This window comes from Thunnus maccoyii, chromosome 13 (genome assembly GCF_910596095.1).
Source record: "Thunnus maccoyii chromosome 13, fThuMac1.1, whole genome shotgun sequence".
Lineage (NCBI taxonomy): Eukaryota > Metazoa > Chordata > Actinopteri > Scombriformes > Scombridae > Thunnus > Thunnus maccoyii.
Window position 1 is genome coordinate 1,892,980 of NC_056545.1, and position 25,278 is coordinate 1,918,257.

At 39.0% G+C, this 25,278-nt stretch overlaps 3 protein-coding genes across 5 annotated transcripts; 1 reads left to right on the forward strand and 2 right to left on the reverse strand.

The window, feature by feature from the left end:
- Positions 1–1,795: 1,795 nt before the first annotated feature.
- Positions 1,796–5,106, forward strand: LOC121910371 (P2Y purinoceptor 6-like). The gene is made up of 2 exons (XM_042431578.1): positions 1,796–2,335; positions 2,668–5,106. Exons 1-2 carry the CDS (start codon positions 1,866–1,868, stop codon positions 3,581–3,583), a joined length of 1,386 nt encoding a protein of 461 aa, XP_042287512.1. The 5' UTR covers positions 1,796–1,865; the 3' UTR covers positions 3,584–5,106.
- A 4,318-nt stretch (positions 5,107–9,424) lies between these two features.
- Positions 9,425–19,188, reverse strand: LOC121910750 (flavin-containing monooxygenase FMO GS-OX5). 3 transcript variants are annotated; one of them, XM_042432056.1, is made up of 9 exons: positions 19,029–19,188; positions 17,109–17,321; positions 15,623–15,761; positions 14,778–14,920; positions 14,616–14,668; positions 13,171–13,295; positions 12,167–12,274; positions 10,236–10,445; positions 9,425–10,135 (listed from the first exon to the last, which is right to left on the reverse strand). In XM_042432056.1, the coding sequence occupies exons 2-9, from the start codon at positions 17,318–17,320 to the stop codon at positions 9,824–9,826; spliced, it is 1,302 nt and encodes a 433-aa protein (XP_042287990.1). In that variant the 5' UTR covers position 17,321; positions 19,029–19,188; the 3' UTR covers positions 9,425–9,823. The 3 variants fall into 3 exon arrangements, with proteins under 3 accessions (XP_042287990.1, XP_042287989.1, XP_042287988.1); XM_042432055.1 differs by lacking the exon at positions 19,029–19,188 and adding an exon at positions 18,835–18,860; XM_042432054.1 differs by lacking the exon at positions 19,029–19,188 and adding an exon at positions 17,929–18,097.
- A 645-nt stretch (positions 19,189–19,833) lies between these two features.
- med31 (mediator complex subunit 31) lies at positions 19,834–23,595 on the reverse strand. Its single transcript, XM_042432057.1, has 4 exons — positions 23,412–23,595; positions 22,329–22,403; positions 21,766–21,862; positions 19,834–21,108 (listed from the first exon to the last, which is right to left on the reverse strand). Exons 1-4 carry the CDS (start codon positions 23,419–23,421, stop codon positions 20,895–20,897), a joined length of 396 nt encoding a protein of 131 aa, XP_042287991.1. The 5' UTR covers positions 23,422–23,595; the 3' UTR covers positions 19,834–20,894.
- Positions 23,596–25,278: the final 1,683 nt, after the last annotated feature.

The window sequence follows — 25,278 nt, forward strand, 5'->3', positions numbered from 1 at the left end:
TGTTTGAGAAATATTTAGCTGCAGTGAAATTTAAATATAAAAGACAACGTTGTGGTATTTAGAATGTGTTAGCATTTATAAGCAAAGGCTTTACCTCTCTAAGATGAAGTGTGTTTTTACATTTTTAAAACCTCAGTTGCTAAAAAGTTGCCAGTGTGCCCTACTAAAAGCCAGCAGTTCAGAGCTGCACTGTGAGCGCCTCCTCCTCCTCCTCTGCAGTCCCTGTATTGAGTTTCATTCCTGCACTTCTGACTGAATGAACACTGATCAATTATTTACAGAGATGCTGAAGGTCAGGGGAGAAACCCCGAGAGACCCTTCGGCCCTGAAACAGACACTTCTGAGCCACAACGCTGCCCAAGAAACCGGATGAGACGAGGACAGCTGAAGGTAAGACGAACTCCTTACAACTTTTACATCCTCCTCTGATCCAGATCACACTGGTGTTTGTGACATAAGTTCAGATTTCGTTATAACGGTCGGCTCCAGTTTTTAATGCTGCAAACTGGTCTGATTGAATAGATTGATCATATTTCATACAAGTGATGAGAACCAATCCAGCAGTTCATGTCTTCTTTGGTGTAACAAAAATAGTAGCGTTGAAACAATCCAATGATTGATTAATTACTTAACAATAATTTTGATAATGAAGTAATAGTTCAAGTCATTTTTCAAGCAGAAGTGCCAATCATTCTCTGGTTTCCAATTTCTCCAATGTGAGGATTTGTTGCTTTTCTCCATTTTCTGTGATGTAATATCTTTGGGTTTTAGAGCCAAAGATATTGGTTGTTGTTGGTTGGACAAAACAAGACATTTGAAGATGTCAACTTGGGAACTATTGGAAACTGTAATGAACTATTTTCTGATATTTTAAAGACCAAATGATTAATAAAGAAACTACAGAGGCCCAAAGTCAAGTTTCTAATTGCTAAGTACATTTTAGTAATTCACATTTTTATGTAAATTTGATTGTAAAACATTTTATTTCTCAGGTTTTACACACATTGGTGAAAAGGCACTTTTAATCTTAATTGTATGGTAGAGGCTTGTAAATTAGAAAAACTGGTTAGCTGAAAAGAGATTCCGTTTTTTGTTGTAAGTGCCCAAAGGAACTATCCATTGCTTTTTAAGGAATTATTGGTTGATGGGTTAAATTATAACATGTAAACTACACTTCAGGCCTCCGAAATCCCAGAAAAAAAACATAGAAAAACATGACCTGTGTGACTCTAAGGGAACGACTATATTCTCTGATAAAACCCAAAAACGTGAAGTAAAGCTCACGCTGGACAATCTGCAGCACTGTTTTCTACTCTACATTAATGTGTGACAGCAAGACAGTTTTGTTCAGGCCACTTTCTAACTCCAATTCTGAAGCCATAAATGAATCTCAACTCAAGTTGAACCAGTTGTTATGACATTATTTGAAACTGTTGTTCCAAAACACAGGCTTGAATTTAAACCCTAACCCGAACACTTCAACAGCTGGAACAGACCACCTAACCTGATGTACAGAGAGGCTACATGAATGGAGAGAGGTTTCCAGAAAGCTTTGTTAATGATTGACGGGCTAATTGAGCGAAACATAGTCTTCATCAGCAAAACGCCGGTAGTACATTCTGAAAGAACATTTCCAAACTAATGACGGTGTGTTTTCTTCCCCCTCTCTCACAGAAACGCCTTCTACATACCAAAGACATGAGTCAGTTGATGATGAATAGACATTAGATAGATAAAGCAGAGGAAGGACAAATGAAGGAAAACTCAGTGAACGAGAAGACTTGATAATATTGAAGGAGCTGAGATGATGACAGAGGAACCTGAACTGATCCAGCTCTGCCAGAAATAACCTGCAGAGGTTCATTATGGGATTGAGCCAAGCCTCTAACGTCACTCCAGACATCAGTTTGGCAGTGGCAGCGGTGGCGAACAACCATGCCAACACCACTGGCACCTTGCCCACCTCGTCCCTCCCTCCTTCATCCTGCAGCATTGATGAATCCTACAAGTACGTCTTCCTGCCTGTCTGCTACTCGCTCACCTTCCTCTTCAGCCTCACCCTTAACTCCGTGGTGCTGCTGCGTTCCTGTTGCCACCATGGAGGTTGCTGCGGTGGTGGCGGCAGCAGGCGACGCTGGAACACCTCACTGATCTACATGGTGAACCTGGCCACCACCGACCTGATGTACGGCCTGTCGTTGCCCTTCCTGGTGGCGAGCTACATGCTGAGAGACCACTGGGTGTTCGGAGACTTCATGTGCCGCCTCGTCCGGTTCCTCTTCTACTTCAACCTCTACTGTTCCATCTTCTTCCTCACCTGCATCTCTGTGCACAGGTAAGACGTTTTGGAAAGATGTACACCTTTTGGAATATACTGTTACCCAGCACTCTGGTCTTGGTTTACCTGGTCATAACCTATGCAACCAGTGACGATGACTCAAAAATAGACATCACTTTATTTTAAAGGGTCTGGATGTATAAAAAAGTTGAGAGGCACTATCCTACATTTTTGTACTTTGGACATTCATTCATGTGAATATACAGAGCTACAAATAATTCTATAAATCCTTAAAGCCGTAGAATCTGAGAGTCTATTTATTTCATCCAGTGTTTTGATAAACAAACAGATCAATGTGATGGATTATAAAATAAAATGTCTGCCTACAGGTACCTGGGTATCTGCCATCCGATGAGGACCATCACTCTGGAGAGCAAGCGGGTAGTGAAGGGGACCTGTGCGTTGGTATGGGTGGTTGTCTTCATCCTGACCTGCCCCATCTTCAGGTTTGCGCAGACAGGTTATGTCCAGCGAGGAGGCGCCAGGGTTGGTGGGCCTGGAGGTGCGAGGGACGGTGGGAACAGGACTGGATTTCAGGGGGAGGACGGGGAGGGGTACATGAACTGCTGGGACGACGCCATTGATAATGAGTTTGCTGTCTACGTCCCATACGGCATCGTCCTCCACCTGCTGGGCTTCTTTGTGCCGTTTGTCATCATAGCCTGGTGCTACTCGCAGGTGGTCAGGACAATATTTCAGACCCTGCGCTCCCCGCCTAGTTCGATAGAGGGCGGTGAGGATGGTCCAGTGGGAGATGGGACGCCAGAAGGAGTTAGAGGGCGAGAGAGAACCTCGGTCTCCATCTCTGGCTCGCAGTACTCACACTACATCCGGCGGCGGCGGAAATCCATCAAAACCATTGTAACCATCACGCTGCTGTTTGCGCTCTGCTTCCTGCCCTTCCACGTGACCCGGACAGTGTTCCTGCTCCTGCGGCGAGGGCAGCTTGGCGGCTGCAATGCCATGAAGACTGTCTCCATCTGCTACAAGGTCACCCGGCCGCTGGCCTCCTGCAACGCTTGGCTCAATGCCCTCCTCTACTTCCTGACAGGGGATAAGGGCGCCCCCTGCTGCTGGCAGGTAGAGCCCACCGTCCGCAGAGACCGCCGGAGTGGCTCCCTCTGGTGGCCGCTGAAGATCCTGAAGAAGGACGGAGTCGGAGAGGACGACCAAGAGGCAGCCGAGAAGATTGAAAGGGAGGTGCACATGGAGAACGAGTCCAAGTCTTCAAGGGTCATCTTCTAAGGACGCTTCAGTGCTGATTTCTTTATAAAAGACTTAAAACAGCACAAAATGCACCTGGAAAAAATCCAGTAGCAGTAGTGTCGGGTATTGTTTGGTTTTCTCAATACTTGTGCCGATACGATGCCTGACTTTTGTTACTGATACCAAAACAATACTTGATAAATGTCTAAACACAAGCTGCCGTACAAGAACTTCTCCCTGTCTAAATAAAATTAATCTTAACTCTAAAATTGGCAAAACTATCTGATCGCAGAAAAGTGAACATTTTGAATCTGAGTGGACATTCAAGGCCAGATTTTGGTCCTTGATCAGTACTGAAAAAAGGATTGAATACTCAGCACTACTGTTTAGATGTTTGACTCAAGTCAAGTAATGTCAGTATGAATCATCTCTTTGTCTTAATTTAGTAATTTGTACCCTTAAATTACTCCCTTTGTGTCATCTGAATACTAAATTGTGCCCTCGACTGAATTAATTTCTTGAAATTAAACTTAATTTGTCCTCTCAACACTCACATTATGGACCACTTGGATTTAATGCAATTTAATTTTGATCTTGGCCCAAGGGCCATGGATATACTTTTAGTTTTGGCTTTTAAAGAGACAAACTGTGTGCCAAATCCAGACTACTACACACTAATTCTAGGCAAGTTTTGACTGTGTTCACACAGAAAAACGACTAAATGACCAAGTTGAAAGTGACTGAGTCTGAGAATATGAAAAGTAGCTGGAGAATTTTAAATAAGCTGTGTGGTGGTGAAACAAAGCTTCACAAACATAAAAACATAAAAATAAGTATTAAATCTTACATTTAAAGTAACATTTTGTTTTCTCTCTGAGAAGTTAAATTGGCTGTGACATTTCAAAGTTTGACGTCACACGTATTGTATCATATCCTGTCAGTATACAATGGTAAAGTATGATGATTTTTTAATATATACTAACTGCTTAAAAACACAATGACGGCTAATATGTAGTACATACTAGAGCGCAATGATTAGTCGATTATTTGATAAGTCAGTCCACAGATGTTTAATCTGCAACCATTTTGATACTCGATTAATTGTTTTAATTACTCTTCAAGCAAACGCCAAATATTTTACTGGTCGCAGCTTCTCACATGTGATGATTTGCTGCTGTTTTCCGTCACATCTGATAGTAAACTGAATATCTTTGGACTGTTGATCCGGTACAACAAGCAATTTGAAGACATCACATTGAGCTGTGGGAAGTGATAACGGACATTTTTCACTGTTATCTGACATTTATTCAAAGGATTCATCGCTTAGTTAAGAAAATCTGCAGATTAACCAATAATGAAAAGAATACATGCTGTTATAAATTAGTATGTAGTATGGATTTGGGACAAGTTGAATGTTGGTTGAAAAACAATTCTTTATCTTAATCTTTATGATCAATTAATCTGTCAATTTTTTTTTTGATTATATGCTTAATCTGTCAGTGTATAAAATGCCAAAAAACTAGTGGAAAATGTTTCAAAATGTCTTATTTTGTCCAAACCAACAGTCCAAAACCCAAAGACATTCATTCTGTAATGATATAAAACTGGGAAAAGCAGAAAATACTCACATTGGAGAGTGACTGGCATTTTTATTTGATAAATGACTTAAACGATTGTCCCATTAACCCAACAAATTGTTGCTCAACTCATCGATTCATCCATTTATCTCGTCAGCACTAGTTTTCTTTATCCTCCCGAGGTGACGGTGTGTTTCTGCGCTCCTGTTGACAGAAGGAAAGGGGCAGATAACGCATGTTTTAGGGCACAAGTTATTATTTTGAGGGAAGAATTTTGAGGATTTCTACCTGTGAGGCTCTGTAGCAAAAAATGAAATAACAACTCACTTCTTCCAACGTGAAATTAGGGGATTACACCCATTTTAAAGACTCCTTTCAGTCAGGACTTGTGAACACACTAGAGCTGCAACAACTAATTGATCAGCTGATTGATACAAAATTATTCACTTATGTAAATTTTCAGGTAAAAAATCCAAATGTAGTCTTGTTTAAATTTGAAGAATTGCTTTTGGATCGTTGGTCGGGCAAAACAACATATGTGATGACTTCGCCTTGGGCTCTAGGAAATCATGATAAGCATTTAACAGCTTCTGGTGTTTAATCAAAAAAATAATTGGCAAAAAAATCAGTTATGAAAATAACTGTTAGCTGCAGATCCTGTCGTTTGCCAGGAACTAGCACTGACCTTTGACCCTGTGACATAAAATCTGACCCTGTTCTGTTAAGGATCAACAGGTTGCTGACTTTGTTGTTTTTATGTCACATTAGTAAAGACAAACATTCACCGAATCAGTCCTGGAACATGTAATCAATATATTTGATTCTTAAAATAGGTGGAATTCCCCTTTAAATGTCCTATAAAACACTGTATGGCAGCCAAGTTACTGACCTGCGCTGGTGTCTGAATGTATTTTCTTCAAAGATCAACACTGCATGATGGACGTTCCTGCTTCATGTGATGTTGTTATTGTTTTTTTGAGCTCAGGTCAGTCTGTGATCAGACTTCTTTTTTTGTGTGTGTGTATTTTGATGTTTTGTGGCGCAATATCTGGATTAAAGTCTGTTGTTGACATCAGCTCTCTGTGTCTCCGACCTCGTTCATGGTTAACTGGTGGATCCGTTCGGTCACGGCGGAGGTCTCGGGAATCATTAGCCAGCTGAACGCTCATCTCCGACACATCCGCTGAGCCTCTGACACTGCAGATTAAACTAAAACACAAAGAAGCAAGTATTGCAGTAAAAGTACATAAGTATTATGAGCTTGATGTAGTTTAAGTATTGCAGTAAAAGTACATAAGTATTATGAGCTTGATGTAGTTTAAGTATTGCAGTAAAAGTACATAAGTATTATGAGCTTGATGTAGTTTAAGTATTGCAGTAAAAGTACATAAGTATTATGAGCTTGATGTAGTTAAAGTATTGCAGTAAAAGTTGTCAGGGCTCAGGAGATGCAGGAGTGGACCCAAACGCAGAGACCGGAATGCAGATATGATGACAAACTCTTTAATAGTGGACGGTCACGGACAGGTAAATAGGGCTGAACAGAACTCGCAGAAGGAACGGCACAAAACGATCCAACAAAGACTGAACAGAAAACCAGAACTTAAAGAAACTGAACTAACAAGGAGATGAGGTGCAGGTGGGGAGATGGGTGGAGAACTCGAGAGGGGAATGAACATACAGGGAGCTGATTGGCTGAGGACAGAGCGGGGCAGGGCTGACGAGGCTAACACAGGGCAGGTGTGGGGAAGACAGCAGGGCAGGGCTAACGAGTCCAAATGCAGGGCAGGTGTGGAGGAGTACATGAACACACAAATGAAACAGAACAAAAACCCAGAAAACAAACTGAATGCCATCTACACTAACCCATCCAAAACCACCCACAAACACAAACCCAAGCACACAACCCAACAAACCAATGATGCAGTGATGAACCGAGGGACTAAACAAACGTGCAAAACCAGGAGACCATACAGAACACAACATAACACCAAAAAAACACCTTAAGTCCAGGCAAGATGTGACAAAAAGTAGTGGTTTGGTCCCTCTGACTGATATATTATTATATATGACATCATTAGATTATTAATAGTGAAGCATCAGTGTTAGAGCAGCATGTTACTGTTGTAGCTGCTGGAGGTGGAGCTAGTTTACACTACTTTATATACAGTTAGCTAGTTTAGTCCAGTGGTTCCCAACCTAGGGGTGGGGCCCCTCCAAAGGGTCAGCAGATAAATCTGAGGGGTGGTGAGATGATTAATGGGAGAGGAAAGAAGAAAAAACAAAGTTCTGATACACAAATCTGTTTTCAGTTTTTGGACTTTTTCTCTAATCTTTGATTTTTGCTGAAATATTGGATCATTTGAACATTTATTGAAATGAAAGCATGTGAGAAGTTTAGAGGGAAAAATCACTATTTGGTGGAGCTGTTAACAACTCATAGACATGTGAAATGTGACCCCGACTACACACTGCTTTTTGTAAGACGTCAAAAGCCAAAAAGGTTGGAAACCACTGGTTTCATCTTTAACAATGTGTTGTATTTTAAAAGCTTGTTATATTATCCATTGTGTCAAATCTTCATCTGAAAAGTAACTAAAGCTGTCAAATAAATGTAGTGGAGTAGAAAGTACAATATTTCCCTCTGAAATGTAGAAAGTAGCATCACATGGAAATACAAACGCGGTGCCATCGATGGAGTCATGGAAAAAAGTATTATCAGCTTTTCAAAACCCGCGATTGTGTAACTTTAAATTGTAGAAAGTAAACTGCACCTCAGGTCACTAAAGTACAATAAAAAAGTTAAGAGGACATGTCCTCAGTGGACTGTGTGTGAAAATGAAAACATTTTTAAGAGAAAGTCAGAAAGTTTATGTAATCTCATGTCGTTCTACATAAATATGTGATACAAAAAGGTAAATAACTGATTGGATGACCACAGTCGCTACAACATACCTGTACGACTGATGGTGACGACTGATTGGCTCTTGGTTTGATGGTAGTAAGTTCACAATGTTGCACAACTGGTCAGTAAATAATTTGTAATAAAGAAACTTTATTGAAATTAATGAGGTAGTTTTGAATGTACAACGTTAATTGGAGGCTGCAGTGTTCATCATAAACATGTAAAGTTTGTCCTGACGGTGGCGCTAAAGGAAAAGAAGGTTCATCTAAAGCAGTGGTTCTCAATGTTTTTGGTGTCAAGGACCCCCAAACTGATACACATCAGAACGTATTTGATAAAATGTATTCTCAGGGATCCCCATCAGATAATATTTAGTTATTAAACTGTCTATACTGTAGATTAGCAGATTAACAGTGAAGAGTGTGAAACATATGAACAGAATAGTCATTCATATACATTCTCTCATTGGGCTAACTTATAGTCAATGAAATAATGGTGAATTTAAAATACAATATATATAATATATATTAAAATATTTTCTGGGGACCCCTGGATCCCACTCAGGGACCCCTGGACGTCCCCGGATCCCTGGTTGAGAACCACTGAAGGATTGATCGTCTGGGAAGCAGGAAAGTGATCAGAACCTCCTCTGGAGATCATGAATACGATTATTATCTCTGATCCAAGAAAGTCATGATGGGTTTAAAGTCAAAAGTTTAAAGCAGTGGTTGTGACATTAAAAAAAAAAAAATCCACCGTTTTACAGCCGCTCCTTTTCCCATGATTGTGTCATGTGGTCAGCAGAGCGTCTTGCATGGCTGCCATCGCTTTGGGTAAAAAGCTATTTACAATTTTTACAGTCTCCATGTGGTATCTCTGTTGCTGCTGTAGTGTTGTTTTGTTTTTTTTTTGCAGATGAGCATGGCAGCTACATGCTACGCTACACATTCTACAGCCATGCTAGCAGCTCTGAACCTCTGCACTTTGGCCCAGCGCTGGTTTGAGCTACATGCTAACATCAGCATCAGAAATTCACCACCTTAGTTTAGCATGGTAATTAGCACGAAACACAAACAGCTGAGTCAAACGGGAATGTCATTAGTTTTGCAGGTTTTTGGTCATAAAACAAAGTACTGGACCAAATAAAATGGCAATACTTTAACTCCCCATATTTATCATTTATAATCAGTATATAAACAGTTAATAAAAGGCTTAAAGCTCAATATAATGCAGCTTTCAGCAGATATAAGTGTTTATTAATGTATTAGACAACAATTATTACTCCTCTTGTGGATATAAAAACAGATAATGAATGAAAATATAGTAAAACACAGTTGTAATACTATAAAATATGTCTTCATATGAGAAGTTATGATTGTTGACAAATACTGTCTTGGAATGTCCTTATATCTGCTTATAACTGCATTATGGTGTATTATAAACCATTTATTAAATGTTTGTTTGTAAAAAGCTTTTTAATGCTAATATGGTGAAACATTTTGACCTGAAGATGGCGCTGGATGAAACATTAAGGGATCACATAATTTTCAGAAATTCATCCTAAAGAGAACTTGAATATGTGAACCAAAGTTCACGGCAACTCATCTGATAGTTGATGAGATATTTCAGTTTGAATCAAAACATTTGAGCTTCACAGTCAGCAGGATTCATCCTCTGAGGGACATGAATGTCTGTTCCGGTTGTTGATGTATTTCTGGACCGACCGACTATCCGCCAACATACGACACATGACGTATAAACTGTGGTGTTTTTGTGCAGCGGCTGTAAAACGTTCCATCAGTCCATCAGCTCCCACTGTGTGTCGCTGATCAGTCTGTATTTGTTGTTCCGGTAGTTTTCGGGGTGAATCCGTCGCTGTCGCCACACCTCCTCGTACAGGCTGCGTACGACCGGACGCAGCGGAGGGAAGCCGGCGGAGCGAGCGAGCGCCTGGCAGTACTCCCACTGATCCCGGTCCATTATCAGCAGGTGGCGCTGCAGGACTCCTCGCGCCACTTTTTCCTGCAGCTCTCGCCGGACGTCGTCCTCCATTTGAGCCCGAGACGGTAACGTGACCGAGCCGTCCAACACGGCCAGAGAGAACTGGACCTGCAGAGACAAGACCAGATTATAAACCTCTGAGATCTCGTCAGTCTGACGCTCTACAGTCCAGCAGCTGTTTCACCACCTGTTGACACCTGCTGCTCACCTGGCAGTCGAAGTTTGGGAAGGGGCAGATGATCTTGCAGATGCCGATGAAGAAGAGCGAGGGGAAGGCGGGGGGCATTATGAAGCGGTACAGAGGAGCCACCATGTGGTCCTGGATCTCCAGACCCAGCTGAGCCGCATCCAGGAACGGATACCTGAAGTTGTATCCGGTGCAGAACAGCAGGACGTCAGCGCTGCCCACCGAGCCGTCCTGCAACACATCACAGTTTCACAGCGTCCAACACGAGTCAGTACGTTAGATCTGAACCACAGACTGTACAAAATATGGACGTGGTCACTGTGACGTCACTCATTGGTTTGCAAACTGCTGTTTTGAAGCGATTTGATCATCGCCATCTTGGATTTGGCCGTCGCCATGTTTGATTTTTGGAGCCAGAAGTGACCATATTTGGACGAGAGGGTTGAGCTGATCATAGCGCTAGCTGCTAGCTTGGTTAGCACAGTGCATTTACAATCTATGGTTAACAGTGATAATGCTAATGCTAATTTTTGCTAGCAAAAAACAGGCCTAAAACTGTTAAAACAAAATGTACTCACCGAAAAAAATGATCATCCGACTCATGTGTTTTATTACAACTAAATGCTGAACAAGACTAACTTTAGTGAACACATTGAAATGGCAGCAGCTACGCCCATACACCATGGTTATGTAACGTAAGCAACATTGTCGCTGTGGTAGCGACTTGACAGTCACAACGTAGCCACATCTTAAAGCATACGCTGCTTTATCATCTATTTTACTCTAAATGGGACCATCATTTACAAAATGAACATCATGCTGTATTGAAGAAGACTTGAAACTAGCGATTGAGACCACAAACTCATTAGGAAACAGTTTACTGAAGTAATATATCAAGAGAGAAGTAGGGTCATTTTCTCATAGACTTCCATACAGTCAGACTTCTTTTTGCAGCCAGTAGAGTCGCCCCCTGGTGGCCGTTAGAGAGAATGCAGGTTTTTGGCACTTCCGCATTGGGAGGTTGCCGCCTGATCTGAACAGCAGGTGTGAAGAGTCAACAGGTGGACTTAACTGCTGCTCTGAACCTCTGAAGCCTCATTTATACTCCAGCAGGTGTTGCAGGTTATAAATTAATAATCTGATAATTATTTTTAACATCCTGATGATTTTACAGATTGTTAGGAAACCATTTGTTTCATATTACTGACATTTCTGAGTGTTCTTCTACAGAGGTGCATCTCATCATTACAAGAAAAGATCTCGTTATTATGAGAAAAGTTAAAGGTGATTATAAATCATCATTTGAGAAGGAGGCATGATGACGCTGCCTGACTTGAGACACTGGGATATATTCATGTCACTGAATAATATGGATGATGGGATTATTATGAGTTTAATCAGATGTCCTGAGGTTGATATGCAGACGGATGTGAAATACAGCGGCAGGAGAGAGCGAGTCTGTGTGTATTTAAAAGCAGAATTAGACAGAAATCTGAACTTTTCATTATAGAAAAACATCCTACAGGTAAAATCGGTGTAAAAAAGCAGTATGGAAGTATATGTGGAGGGCAGAAGACGGCTGCGGGACACCGACGAAGACTAAAACCAGAATGTGGCAGCAATGCAACACCAAGGATGCCAACTCCTGGAGAACACCACAGAAGAAGAAGAAAGCAGTAGTAGATACCTGCATGTCATTACCGGAGGGATAAACAGTGACACAAAGAAGGACAATAAACACTAAATATAGTAAATCAAAGTCGCATCTTCGTCCAGGAGCTGCTGCGAGATGAACATCAGCGACGCCTCCAAGCTACTGTGGAAACATTCGGTAGAGTTTGATAAAACAATCTCGTAATTATGAGATACTCGCATCATAATGACGAGATGATGAGGTATAAACACACGACAGAAACAAAGCAGTGTCGAGCGTCAGCGTGAAGTTTATTCACCTGAAAGCGAAAGCTGCCGTCGTCCTCGACCGCGACCACCGGACTGGACTGTTGAATCCCAGGAGGAAGAGGAAAGGTGAAACGAGGACGACCGTGACTCAGAGTCACCTGCAGAGAGAGAGAGAGAGAGAGAGAGAGAGAGAGAGAGAGAGAGAGAGAGAGAGAGAGAGAGAGAGAGACATAAATGACCAACATTCACCAACAAATTTAAATCACATGTCATCTCTCAGAAAGTCTGCAGATCGATGCAACTGAAACTCAGTGGTTCAAACTTTGACTCACTTGAAACGTACAATACAAACAACTTTATTAATCCTTGTTTGGAAGCAGCTTGTTGTTCACACAACACAATCACATACAAACAAATAAATAATATATATACACAACACATGAAAGGAACAGAAGCTGTGCATGGAGTAAAAAAAAAAATCCATAAATAAGATAAATAAGCTTGATAAATACAATAAAAAAGATCAGATAAAAACAACAGTGACGATGCTGACAGAGTATTCAGCAGCTAATTTAATTCCAACTGTAATTATAACTTAATAGTGATGTAATAATTACAGCATTAATCGATTAGTAAATCGACTAAAATTAATAGAAAACAATTTTGATAATTGATAAATAAAAAAATGGGGATGTTCCTGCTTTTCAAATGTGAGAATTGGCTGATTTTCCCTGATGTTTTATATTATAATTGATTAAATATCTTTGGTTTTTGGACTGTTTGTTGCGATTTATTCACAATTGTAGGATGTTTTACAGACAAAATGTTTAATCCAAAAAAATAATTAAAATAATAAAAAAACTCACTTGATAAGTCATAATTATGAGGAAGTCATGTATTTTTATCTTCTATTTTTTCATATACTTATTCATTTATTTCCTGGGCAGGAATGAGCTTCCATAAAGACAAAGACGTAATTTTCCCGTATTTAAAAAGCTGATGATTGTGGAGTCAGTCTCTGACTCAGGTGAAGAAGTGATGACGTGTTTGTTACCTGAACTCCAGCTTTAGCCAGTTCCATGCTGATGTCCAGTCCTGAAGCTTTGGCTCCCAGAACCACCACCGACTGACCCGAGAACGTCTCCGCACACCTGTACGCGTGACTGTGAAGCACTTTTCCTACAGACAGACACACACAACAGCGTCTCAGTGAGTCCAGTACGGAGCTGCAAACATTAATCCATCAGCTGTCAACTGTTCAATTAATCACCAACTATTCTGATAATCCATTAATTGTCCTTTTAAAGACCAAATTTGAAAGATTCCAGCTTCTTAAATGTGAATATGTTCTGGTTTCTTTAGTCTCTGTGACAGTAAATCAGTGATCAACAACAACTAATCAAGAAAATAAACGACAGATTAATCGATAATGAAAATAATGGTTTAGTCCAGTAGTGGAACACGTGTGGAGGACTGGAAGCAGCTCTGTGAGGCTGCACTTTGACTCAGACGACGTTAACATGTTGATGTTTAATGTTTCATGTTTAATGTTCACCATCTACGTCTCAAACATTTGCTAATTAGCAGTAAACAGGAAGTACAGCTGTGAGGCTGACGGGAACGTCTTCGGTTTGGCAGATTTTTGGTCATAAATCAAAGTATCGAGTCAAACTCAGCAGGATTCATAAAGGAAACTTTCATAATAATCCATCTTATAGTTGTTGAGATATTTCAGTCTGATTTACATTTTTAATCCTTTATGTTGACAAATAAACTGCTGCTGCTCAGCACTTCAGTCAAATTTTATCTCCATTTTTCTTTTTTTTGTTTTAGAAAAAACTTCATAAAAAAGATCTGACAGTTAAATCAACTCCTTTTTTCATTCATGGTAAAATATTATTGATTAATCTGCTGATTATATCCTCGATTAATCAATTATTGTCAGAAAATAATCATTTATGGTTCCTATAATGTCTTCAAATGTCTTGTTGTGTCAAGAAATATTCAGGTGACACTGATAGAAAACAGAGAAAAGCAGCAAATTCTCACAACTTAGAGGCTGAAACTAGATAATATCTGGTATTTCAAACGATTAATCAATTATTAAGACGGTTTTCTGTCTTCTGTTTCATTTTATCGACATCTCATGTTCATTATGAACTATTTTTTCTGTCTTAAACCAACAGTCAGGAGCTCAAATAAACATTAAAGCTGTTTTTTCTTGCTGTAATCATTCCTCCTGTTCATACTGACCATTAGAAGATCTCTTCATAATGACCTTACAATGGAAGTGATGGAGGACAAAATCCACAGTCCAAAAGTTGATCTGAAGCTAATATGAAGCTTCAGCGTCCAAATGAGTCAAATCAAGTAGATATCTTTCAACGTTACAGTCTTTTTAGTGCCAAAGTTCCTCTTTTTGTTACTATACTTCCACCTTCTTCTAACACAGTCTTACAGTCGTGGGTGTAAAGACGTAAACATTAACTTTGACTGTACCTTTAAAGTTCTTTATCCCTGGTATGTCTGGGATGTGAGGGTCAGAGTAATGCCTTCAAGAGAAGCAAAAAAACAAACATATTTAAACCCTGAAAATGCAGCATCGTAGTTGAAGTTAAAGTACTGCGTTACTGCGCAGTAATACTGCAGTACTCATCTCACCCCGAGCAGACGAAGACCGAGTCGAACGTCTCCGTTTTCTGACAACCCGACGAATCAGATGACGTCACTTCCCATGTTGTTTTCTTCTCCTTGTCGCCTGTTGTCACGACGACGGGCTTCACGTTTTCCACCACGGTGTTGAACTGAAGCACAAAGAGTCACATTGAGGAATAATAACGGCTGAAACTAACCATGATTTTCATTACGGATTCACAGTTTGGTCCTTAAAATATCAGAAAATAGCGTAAAAACACTTCCTGTTGTTTATTAAAGCCAAAGTGACGACTGATAAACACAACAAAACTCAAAGATATTCAGTTCATTATCAAAGAAAACAAAGAAAAACAGAAAATAAGTGATATTTTTATTTGTAAAATGACATTTCATTAAATCTCAAGATTGTTGCCAGTTAATTATCTGTTGATTGACTAATCAATTAATCAATTAATTCTCTTCATTCTTTTTCACTGATTAGTTTGAAGTAATTACAGATTTTATTTCTTGCTAAATATAAATTAAATTATTTTATTCAATGTAATTATGTTTGTGTTGTGTCCCGCTTCTCCTGCACAACAGTTTGTTTATTTTAAATTGATGCACAGCCGAGTGTACGGAGGTTAAAGTGTGCAGATATTACAACACCTTGTTCATATTTTATCTATTTATTTAACTTTATTTATTTAACTGCTGCCAACACAACAGCTTCTCTTCTTGAAAAAAGAGAAAAAGATGGAAAAAACATCAAATCTTTCAAACTTTTATCATTATTTTATTTTTAAAGTACAAACACATAATTTAAAACAGTGAATGTGACGACAGCGTGACGTCAGAGTCAGCTGACTCACCCGGATGTGGGGCCCGATGTCGTGGCTCTGACAGTATCTCTCCAGGTATCTCTGAACCTCTTGATGAGGCAGGAAGCTGCTGAGCTGCGGGTCGAAGGGGAAGTCGGGAAACATCATCACCTCTTTGGGCAGGTTGGTCCTGGAGAGAGTCGACAGGTCGACGTCAGCGAGTCTCATGAAACCGTTAAGACGATGTGACATTTCATTACAGGTGATGATGTCACGCTGTCAGCTGTTATAACGCAGGAAGTTCACCTGGACAGAAACACCTGGAGGCAGCTGTTAGACAATTAAAGTGTTTTCCTTAATTTCAGTAAAATATTTAAACTCCACATCTGTTCAGGTGAAGGATTTCAAATTAAGAGGGAATAAGAGGTTTCAGTCACTCGTATGTTTGTAGTTAATATTTTGGAAATATTTGACATTATTCTTCAGTTTTTCGTTGTTTTTCGGAGCTACGGTAGAAAATCAGTGTAACAGTTATCCTCATTATCGATTCATCTGCAGATTATTTTCTCAATTAATCGATCTAGTCTATAAAATGTCAGATAATCGTTATAATTTCCTAAAGCTCAAAGCGACGTCTCTAAATGTTTTGTTTGACCAACAATAAAAAAAAAAAACCCTCAAAGATATTCAGTGTACAATTATATAGAACAGAGAAAAGCAGCAATTCTTTACATTTAAGAAGCTTAAAAATGTTTAAATATGATTAATTGATTATCAAAATAGTTGCTCGTTAATATTCTGCCGTTGACTAATCTTTGCAGCTCTTTAGTTTATAAACGAGGTTCAGTTTCTCACAGGACAAAAACACACTTATAATCTGAAAGGTAGAGACTCTGAAACTGATTAAAAAACACAGAATGAACCTTTAAAAAAAGGACATATTCTGCTTTATGAGGTTTTCTGTTATTAATTATATATTATATTTATATCCTGTTCTGATGTCAGAATGCTGCCTGCAAGTCAAAACTCAGGGCTTCAACCTGCGCTGAACGCTTCGTTTGCGCCATTTTTTTCTACCTTGCTGACGAGCCGACGTCAGCTCGGCGCACATGCTCATTAACAGCCGTCCGTTCTGTAGCCTTGGTTGCCAAGGTCGTTGCTAAGGTGGTTGCTAAGGTGTTTCCATGTGTTGTTCAGCTCCAACATGTACGGATGGATTTGAGAAGTTGACATTTGGAGTAAAGAAGGAGAAAAAGAAGTGAAATCCTGCTACTATAGTTTGTTTACGTAGCCTCCGGAGCCGCAGGAAGCTTCCTGAAAGCTGACCAATCAGAACAGAGTGGGCTCATCAGGAGGCGGGGCCTTAAAGAGACAGGAGCTAAAACGGCCTGTTTCAGACAGAGGCTGAACTGAGGGGCTGCATAAAGGACCAGTAGAAGATCAATAAGGAGTTTTTATTCCAGTAGAGCCCCAGAATATAAATATAGAGGCTGGAAATGTGCAGGTTATGTCCTCTTTAACGTGCTGGTTAACTTACCTGAGGTTTCTGTACATGCTGCTGTGAATCGGCCGTCCGTTGTCGTACGTGCCGACGCGTTCCTCGTAGCACCAGGTGCCGCCGATGTTGTCGCTCTGCTCGAACACCACCGGAGGTTCGAAGCTGTTGGGACGGGACAGGATGTGTCTGGCTGCACAGAGTCCCGCCGCCCCGGCACCGACCACCGCCACCCGCTGCAACGCCATCCTCATCCTGACACAGAGAGAGAGAGAGAGAGAGCGAACTGAGGTCTTCACTCTTCATCACTACTGATGAATAATAAACAGCTGTCCTCTGCATGAAAACTACAGTTACGACAGGAAGTTAGTTTATCTGTCCCGCCTCCTGCCACAGGCCTCAACTGTCAATCAAAACAGACTCAGAGGATTGGAGGCTAAAGGAGCATTTCTCTAATTTCCCCAAATTTCCTTTCAATAATCAGACTCAGTCAAACTAACAGGACTTTAAATGAATCTACATTCACTGAACACTTTATTAAAAACTCCTGTAAAATCTCATACAGTCCAATAAAACAGCTCTGCTTTTATGAAGCTTATACAGTTTCAGTTTTTGTTGTCAGGAAGGTGATAATTCTACTTTATATTTATTACTGAGGTCGTAGTGGCTGCTGGTGGTGTACTGGAGTGTTACTAATAATTTGTACACCCCATTAACATACATGCACCACAGTCTGATCTGCTGGAGCAGCTCCTCTGTTCTGTTAATATTAATTAGTTGCAGCCCTGATAAACATCAAGACTTCAAAGCCTTTTTTATCTGCAGCTGAACAGAACTTAATATAGTTTATGAGTTAGTTTACCAGGCTGAGTGGAGCCTTCTAGACTTTGACCTGCTGAGAGGAACCATGAAGGAAAAGCTTGTTAATTTAATGTGCATGTTTCAGTTAAATTATTAACTTTTCAGCGTTGAATAATCAGTGGTGGAAGAAACATTCAGATCCTTTACTGCAGTAAAAAATACCAATACGGCAAAGTAAAAATACTCCATTACAAGTAAAAGTACATAAGTATTATGAGCTTGATGTAGTTAAAGTATTGCAGTAAAAGTAGTGGTTTGGTCCCTCTGACTGATATATTATTATATATGACATCATTAGATTATTAATAGTGAAGCATCAGTGTTAGAGCAGCATGTTACTGTTGTAGCTGCTGGAGGTGATGCTAGTTTACACTACTTTATATACAGTTAGCTAGTTTAGTCCAGTGGTTCCCAACCTAGGGGTGGGGCCCCTCCAAAGGGTCAGCAGATAAATCTGAGGGGTGGTGAGATGATTAATGGGAGAGGAAAGAAGAAAAAACAAAGTTCTGATACACAAATCTGTTTTCAGTTTTTGGACTTTTTCTCTAATCTTTGATTTTTGCTGAAATATTGGATCATTTGAACATTTATTGAAATGAAAGCATGTGAGACGTTTAGAGGGAAAAATCACTATTTGGTGGAGCTGTTAACAACTCATAGACATGTGAAATGTGACCCCGACTACACACTGCTTTTTGTAAGACGTCAAAAGACAAAAAGGTTGGAAACCACTGGTTTCATCCAGTGGAAATACTCAAGTAAAGTACAAGTACCTCAGAATTGTACTCCAGTACAGTACTTGACTAAAAGTTTAGTTACTTTCTACCTCTGTATTTAGCACGTTGAAGCATATTGAAACAGCAGGTTTGGCACATTAACGGGTTTGATTCAAACTAACTGTACTCACATTCTGGGTCAAGAGTTAAACTTCGGTTATTATGAAATTCACTACAGTTTCAAACAAACTGCGCATGCTCAGAGAGAGCGACCACTAACTTCTTTACTGTAGCTAACTTAGCTACTCCGGTTTCTAGCTCAACAGAGACAGTTTTATACGGACTACTCAGAAAAATTAGCAATAATCAATAAACTAAGTGTTACCGTAGTCACCGTCAGCCTTTCTCCGTTCCGGTGTCCGACTGTTTGCTGAGGAAATCGAGGAAATACCGCTAAATTATTACGAGTCGCTGAGCATCAATCTGCTAGTGGGACGATTCACGGTACAACACCTGCGCGTTGTATCACAACCACACAGGTGTAATGAGAAGAAATGTTCGTGGTCCAGACTGTAACACACGTCACGTAACAAAAACAACTTCCGACCCGGGGCCTTCAGAATAAAAGCGATATCGCGTCACATTTAAAATGAGTAAAATTAAATTTAAAGTCTCACAAACCTTCAGTTTGTTTGTAAAAGAACTCCTAAAGGTCTGCACTTTATCCTCACAATTATATTCAATTATTTATGGTTGAAAAGAAAAATTATACTGGAATTAGAATTATTACTACAGCATTTCAGAATAAAATATATGGAGGACTAAAGATGACTCATTTAACGATAAAATAATTACAGAATTAATACCATAAATGTTAATAAAAAAAAGCACACATTAATAATGAATTTATATAATAAATATTAATAAATATGTACTACATAATAAATGCATGAATTGAAATTAATACAGAAATAAATAGATGATATGAATTAATCTGTCATATATTTGTATGTCCTGTAAAAAAAGAAAATAGAAAACATGAATCACTGTTTGCTAGATATCCAACTATCAAAAACATTATTCTACAAAGTAATGATGTACGTAGAACTGTGAATAACTGCTGTCAACACAAATCATGAGGACACTGACATTTAACTTGTTTTACACACAAATCAAAGGGAATTCAAACATTTCTTATTTCAAATATTTTATTATAAAGAAAAGGAAAGCAGAATTGGACAAGAGCAAGAAATATAAACAAATATGAATCTGCTCAGATGAATCTTGTCTGAGTAACATGTTCACTGTGTTTTTGTTGATATTGTGTGTTTTGTTGTTGTTGTGATTATGACTTTGGAAATAGTTTTTTTCTACAAAGTTTAAATAATTTTACTCTAACAGAAGTCAAAAGGGTCATATGTCATTGTTCACACACATATTTAGTTATTAACCAAGATTTCTTGTTTATTACTATTCAGTCAAATTTAAACATTTAAACATAAACATATAAGTTGGACATTTCAGTCACAAAATGCTAAAAAAAATGTGTCACACAGATATTGTTGAAAACATGAACTCACTGGAAGGCAGAAATCTGATTTATTCTGACAGAAAAGTATCTCTTCAGAAGATAAAGTAAATTTGCTGTCTGTTTATTTTGACTTTAAAATGTTTGCAACATTTCTGTATCAGAATAAATCGCCGTGCGGTTCTGGATCAAACTGCCCGACAGTTGAAACATGACAAGACTGTAAAGAGCAGATGTTCTCACTGAGTTCATAAACAAAATCTTGTTCTGGAAACTTCAGAATCCCGACAGGAAAGCGCCACTGCCGCCCTATTAAAGATGAACTGAGGGGGGGCTGATGATGTCACTGATGATGTCACAGCGTCAGCTTGGGGCTGAAGAGTTTGAGAAGTAAAAATAATCCGGAGGTGTGGAGGTAGAAAGGAGAGAGGTTAGCAGACCTCTGTAGCTCCTCATCTCTGCTGAAGCTAAGCAGCTCCAGGCTACATTAGCTGCTACTAGCATAACACACCACAATCTCCAGTTGCATTGTGGGTAACGTAGGCGCCTGGTTTTGACTGGGAAGAAGAAAGTGTGGAATAAAAAAGACGATATCTCTCTTTTTTTGTACATCATGAGTCCGACTGTGTTATTATAAAGACGCTAAATCATTAGAGCAGCCATACTTCGACAATCCCTCACGTTCATTTATATTCAGTCCGCCTCCCGCCTCCAGTGACATCATCACTTGGCGGCGGCGTTCCCGTGCGGCGGCGGCTGCTGCTGCGGCTGCTGCTGCTCGGCCAGCGCCTGCTGCAGCCGGGTGCGTTTCCTGGAGTAGTGCTGCCAGTGAAGCAGCTGCTGCTCGTCGATGAACTTGGCGCACTGAGCGTTGACCAGCTCCTTCCTGAAGTGTTCGTACTGCAGCAGCTCCAGCATGTGCAGGCAGTGAGGATACCTGCAGGGGGACAGCAGACAGGTGAGGACCGCTTTCTACACGCTCCCAGTTCCTACTGGTGAACGTAGGAAAGACCATCAGCTCGATGTTGTTCTTTATTAGATAAATGTTTGGAAAGACCTTTTCAGATTCTTTATAAACAATAAAATAAAACAGATTCACTTAAACGATCAAGATAATAAAGCCTACACGTCCAAACCCTTCATAACAAACTGCATCATCACCTGATTAAACTCAATATGCAGTGACAGAGTCTGTTTTCTATATATCTGGAAATGGAGATACTCTGTTTTACTGGAGGTGAACAAGCAGCGACATCTAATGTGCAGACTCGAACCAACAAGCTGTCAGTCCGTCTCTACTCTGTCTGTGTGTCTCAGCTCTACACTCATCGGTTCTTCTTTAAAATCTTTCCTACAACACCTGCTCACTGTGCAGTAGTCCCCAACAAATAGTGCATTTGTTGGGGACTACTTTCAGCGGCGGATGAATCCATATTTGTTGTTCTAGTGAGCTGTGTGGCTCACTGATGTGTTTTTAATAGTTTATGGACAACAACAGAGGAATCACAGAGTACTTGTTAGTAGATGAGTTCATTCTTGTTTTAAATGAAGAAACATTCATCAGCAGACTCTTCATGTTTCAGGTTTGTCTTACTTGAGGAACTTGGCGTATTCTGGCTCCTTCCAGTACAGCAGGTACTTGAGGTAGTTAATGAAGGGTCTCTCCCTCAGGAAACCTCTCTGAGCCAAAACTAGAACACACACAAAAAAATATACAAATCATCAGTCAGGACGTCTGTATGTAGACACACATCACAGCAGCAGGAGGCGCCGTGTCCTCTTAAATGAACATTACATGTATGTCAAAGCCAGGAAGTGTGTTGTGTTACTGTCAGCTGCTGCGTATTAAAGATCATTTTAATATGGTGATTTTGATGTTTATTGTGTGTTCTGTGTTGATGTAGTTAATGTAAATGTAACAGATTTTCTTTATGTAGTGAAACATTATTGGAAACATAATCAGTACAATGCTTAATCACTCAGAAGTTCTGCACTGCAGGTTTAGTAAAAATATGAAATATTTGTGATGTAGGACAGTAAAGGAACACAGAGAAACTCCAGACTGTCACATGTTTCTGATGAATACAGCTGTTGTTTAGCTGCTGGTCTGTAAGTTATAAATATAAAAGTTAGAATAAAACATCTGCTGTGACTCACAGTTCAGGTAGTTGGGGTTCGCCAAACACTGGACGAACTCCAGCTCAGACTGGAAACGGTTCCTGGCCTGCTCGTCTGCGCACAAACACAACAACAACAACAACAACAGTTTAATGGTGAAATAACATCCAACAACATCACCAGGTGACTCTGTGTGAAGAGATGACAGGAAGATCATTTAGGAAATGCAGATTTATGCCAAAATCTTTACAATAATTATTTGTGAGGACAACGAATCAAATCCAACTGTGACTCTCAACTTTTATTTGAGGTTTAAATCAGCTGGAATAATTACTAAATGTTAGAAAACACAGTTATTTCACATTTAACCACTCACACTAAATACAAACTTCACAGTATCTTCATTAACATGTTGGATCATGTATGCATATTAGTGCTGCTAATTATTAACAATTATTTTCACTATCAATTAATATGTAAATCATTCTTTGGATTTGGATTAATCTAATCATTTAGTCTGAAAATAATGAAAAATATATTAGATATAATTAAAAGATGTTCAATTTACGATGATGTAAAACAGAAAGAAGCAGCAAATCCTCCCAGTGGAGAAGCTGCAAGCAGATAAATTTCAGCATTTTTGCTCATTACATGATTTAAACTGTTATATTAACTATAAAACATGTTTCTGATGATCCAATAATCAGATAATCGATCTTTGTTTTTAAAACTAGCACTTGAATCACATCCTTATTATCTAATGAAACGACCGTGTGGTTCACCAAGCATTGCTTCAATATTCACACCTTCACATGGTGTAAAACGTTTATATTATATTGACAAAATGTAATATTTCAATGGATAAAACAGAGATGCAGGATATTTAGTCTAACGTTATATTTACGGACACCTTAAATCGACTAATTTCTTAATGGAGTTCCACATATGAAGCTCAAAGGAAATAAACTTTTAGTCCGTCTTTATTCTGGATTATTTAACTCTATTCTATGACTGTTTGACTGCAGTTTTGTGTTTATTATCTTTATTAAAGTAAAAAAAAACGCCACTTGCTAGCTAGCTCGAGGTTGCTAACATTAACGAGCTACAATAACGGCCACAAACCTGTTTCCATGACGTCAGCTGCGGACCGGCGCGGCCGATAAAACAACAGTCCGTCAGTAACTGGATGAAAATATTCACTGCGAAATTAAAAAACGAATAAAAACTTTAATTATGTGACGCTTTGTTGTTCGCTGCCATCAACAACACAGAACCATATTTGCCGGAAATCAATTCAGTTTTCCGACAGTCTAAACCGGTTTACGGTTTAGACTGTCTGACCGCTAGAGGGAGACATCTGACAACAAACTCCACTACATGTCAGAGGGCAATATTGTACTTTCTACTCCACTACATTTATTTGACAGCTTTAGTTACTTTTCAGATGAAGATTTGACACAATGGATAATATAACAAGCTTTTAAAATACAACACATTGTTAAAGATGAAACCAGTGGTTTCCAACCTTTTTGGCTTTTGACGTCTTACAAAAAGCAGTGTGTAGTTGGGGTCACATTTCACATGTCTATGAGTTGTTAACAGCTCCACCAAATAGTGATTTTTCCCTCTAAACTCCTCACATGCTTTCATTTCAATAAACATTCAAATGATCCAATATTTCAGCAAAAATCAAAGATTAGAGAAAAAGTCCAAAAACTGAAAACAGATTTGTGTATCAGAACTTTGTTTTTTCTTCTTTCTTAATCATCTCACGACCCCTCAGATTTATCTGCTGACCCTTTGGAGGGGCCCCGACCCCTAGGTTGGGAACCACTGGACTAAACTAGCTAACTGTATATAAAGTAGTGTAAACTAGCTCCACCTCCAGCAGCTACAACAGTAACATGCTGCTCTAACACTGATGCTTCACTATTAATAATCTAATGATGTCATATATAATAATATATCAGTCAGAGGGACCAAACCACTACTTTTACTGCAATACTTTAACTACATCAAGCTCATAATACTTATGTACTTTTACTGCAATACTTTAACTACATCAAGCTCATAATACTTATGTACTTTTACTGCAATACTTTAACTACATCAAGCTCATAATACTTATGTACTTTTACTGTAGTTTTTCATGCAGGACTTTTACTTGTAATGGAGTATTTTTACTTTGCTGTAGTGGTACTTTTACTGAAGTAAAGGTAAAGGAATCGTATCACTTCCTTTCATCTCTAAATCTTATGGAGAGATAAATTACAAAAAATACAATGACATCAAAATACTGCAGAATCTGACAACTAACTTTGGTCTGAAAACCACTAACACACACTGCTGTCAACCCTTTTTTGTCTTCTTGTTTATCTTTTTGTCTTTTTTTCAATCATTATTATTTTACTGAACTTTTATTAAGCTCTCTCTGGTGCTGCCAGTCAAAAGTTTGGACACACTTTCAATAATAGTTTACAATAATAGTATGGTTATAAATTGTTATATTCACATTGTTAATTAAGTTATTCTGTTCTGCTCTCAGGAAATGTGTTAATAACTAAATTCCAAAAAATGTAGCTTTTACTGTAAAATTGATCAACATAAGTTATAAATATCAGGTGTATTAACTATAATTTCTTATCAAAATCCAGTGACAGTATTATTCTTTTCTGTGAACAGCCTTGCAGTACTTACAATATGATTGCTTTTAACTACACAATCAAAGATTTGTTGTCACACATTTCTTTAAAGATCAACTTTTATTAATACTAAATAAAACTGTTAGCAACAAGATGGTACAAAACTGTGGAAGTTACGTATATACAATATACATTAACTCTCATACATAAAAACTATGTTACTAAATACAAACTCAGGCATTTAAATAGAAAACAATACAAAACACACCGTATATGTTCTCATTACATGAAAATAATTCCAATTCACAGGGATACGAGTTGTTGTAGAAAAGTTTCTCATCTTGCTG

Coding starts and splice junctions, on each gene's coding strand:
- LOC121910750 (XM_042432054.1), bottom strand. CDS start 18,005: ATGCACATTAAATTAACAAGCTTTTCCTTCATGGTTCCTCTCAGCAGG. Junction 17,322..17,928: donor AGAAGGCTCCACTCAGCCTG/GTAAACTAACTC, acceptor TCTCTGTGTCAG/GATGAGGATGGCGTTGCAGC. Junction 14,669..14,777: donor TCGGTCTTCGTCTGCTCGGG/GTGAGATGAGTA, acceptor CTTCTCTTGAAG/GCATTACTCTGACCCTCACA.
- LOC121910371 (XM_042431578.1), top strand. CDS start 1,866: ATGGGATTGAGCCAAGCCTCTAACGTCACTCCAGACATCAGTTTGGCA. Junction 2,336..2,667: donor ACCTGCATCTCTGTGCACAG/GTAAGACGTTTT, acceptor GTCTGCCTACAG/GTACCTGGGTATCTGCCATC.
- med31 (XM_042432057.1), bottom strand. Junction 21,863..22,328: donor GAACCCCAACTACCTGAACT/GTGAGTCACAGC, acceptor TGTGTGTTCTAG/TTTTGGCTCAGAGAGGTTTC. Junction 21,109..21,765: donor GAATACGCCAAGTTCCTCAA/GTAAGACAAACC, acceptor GTCCCCCTGCAG/GTATCCTCACTGCCTGCACA.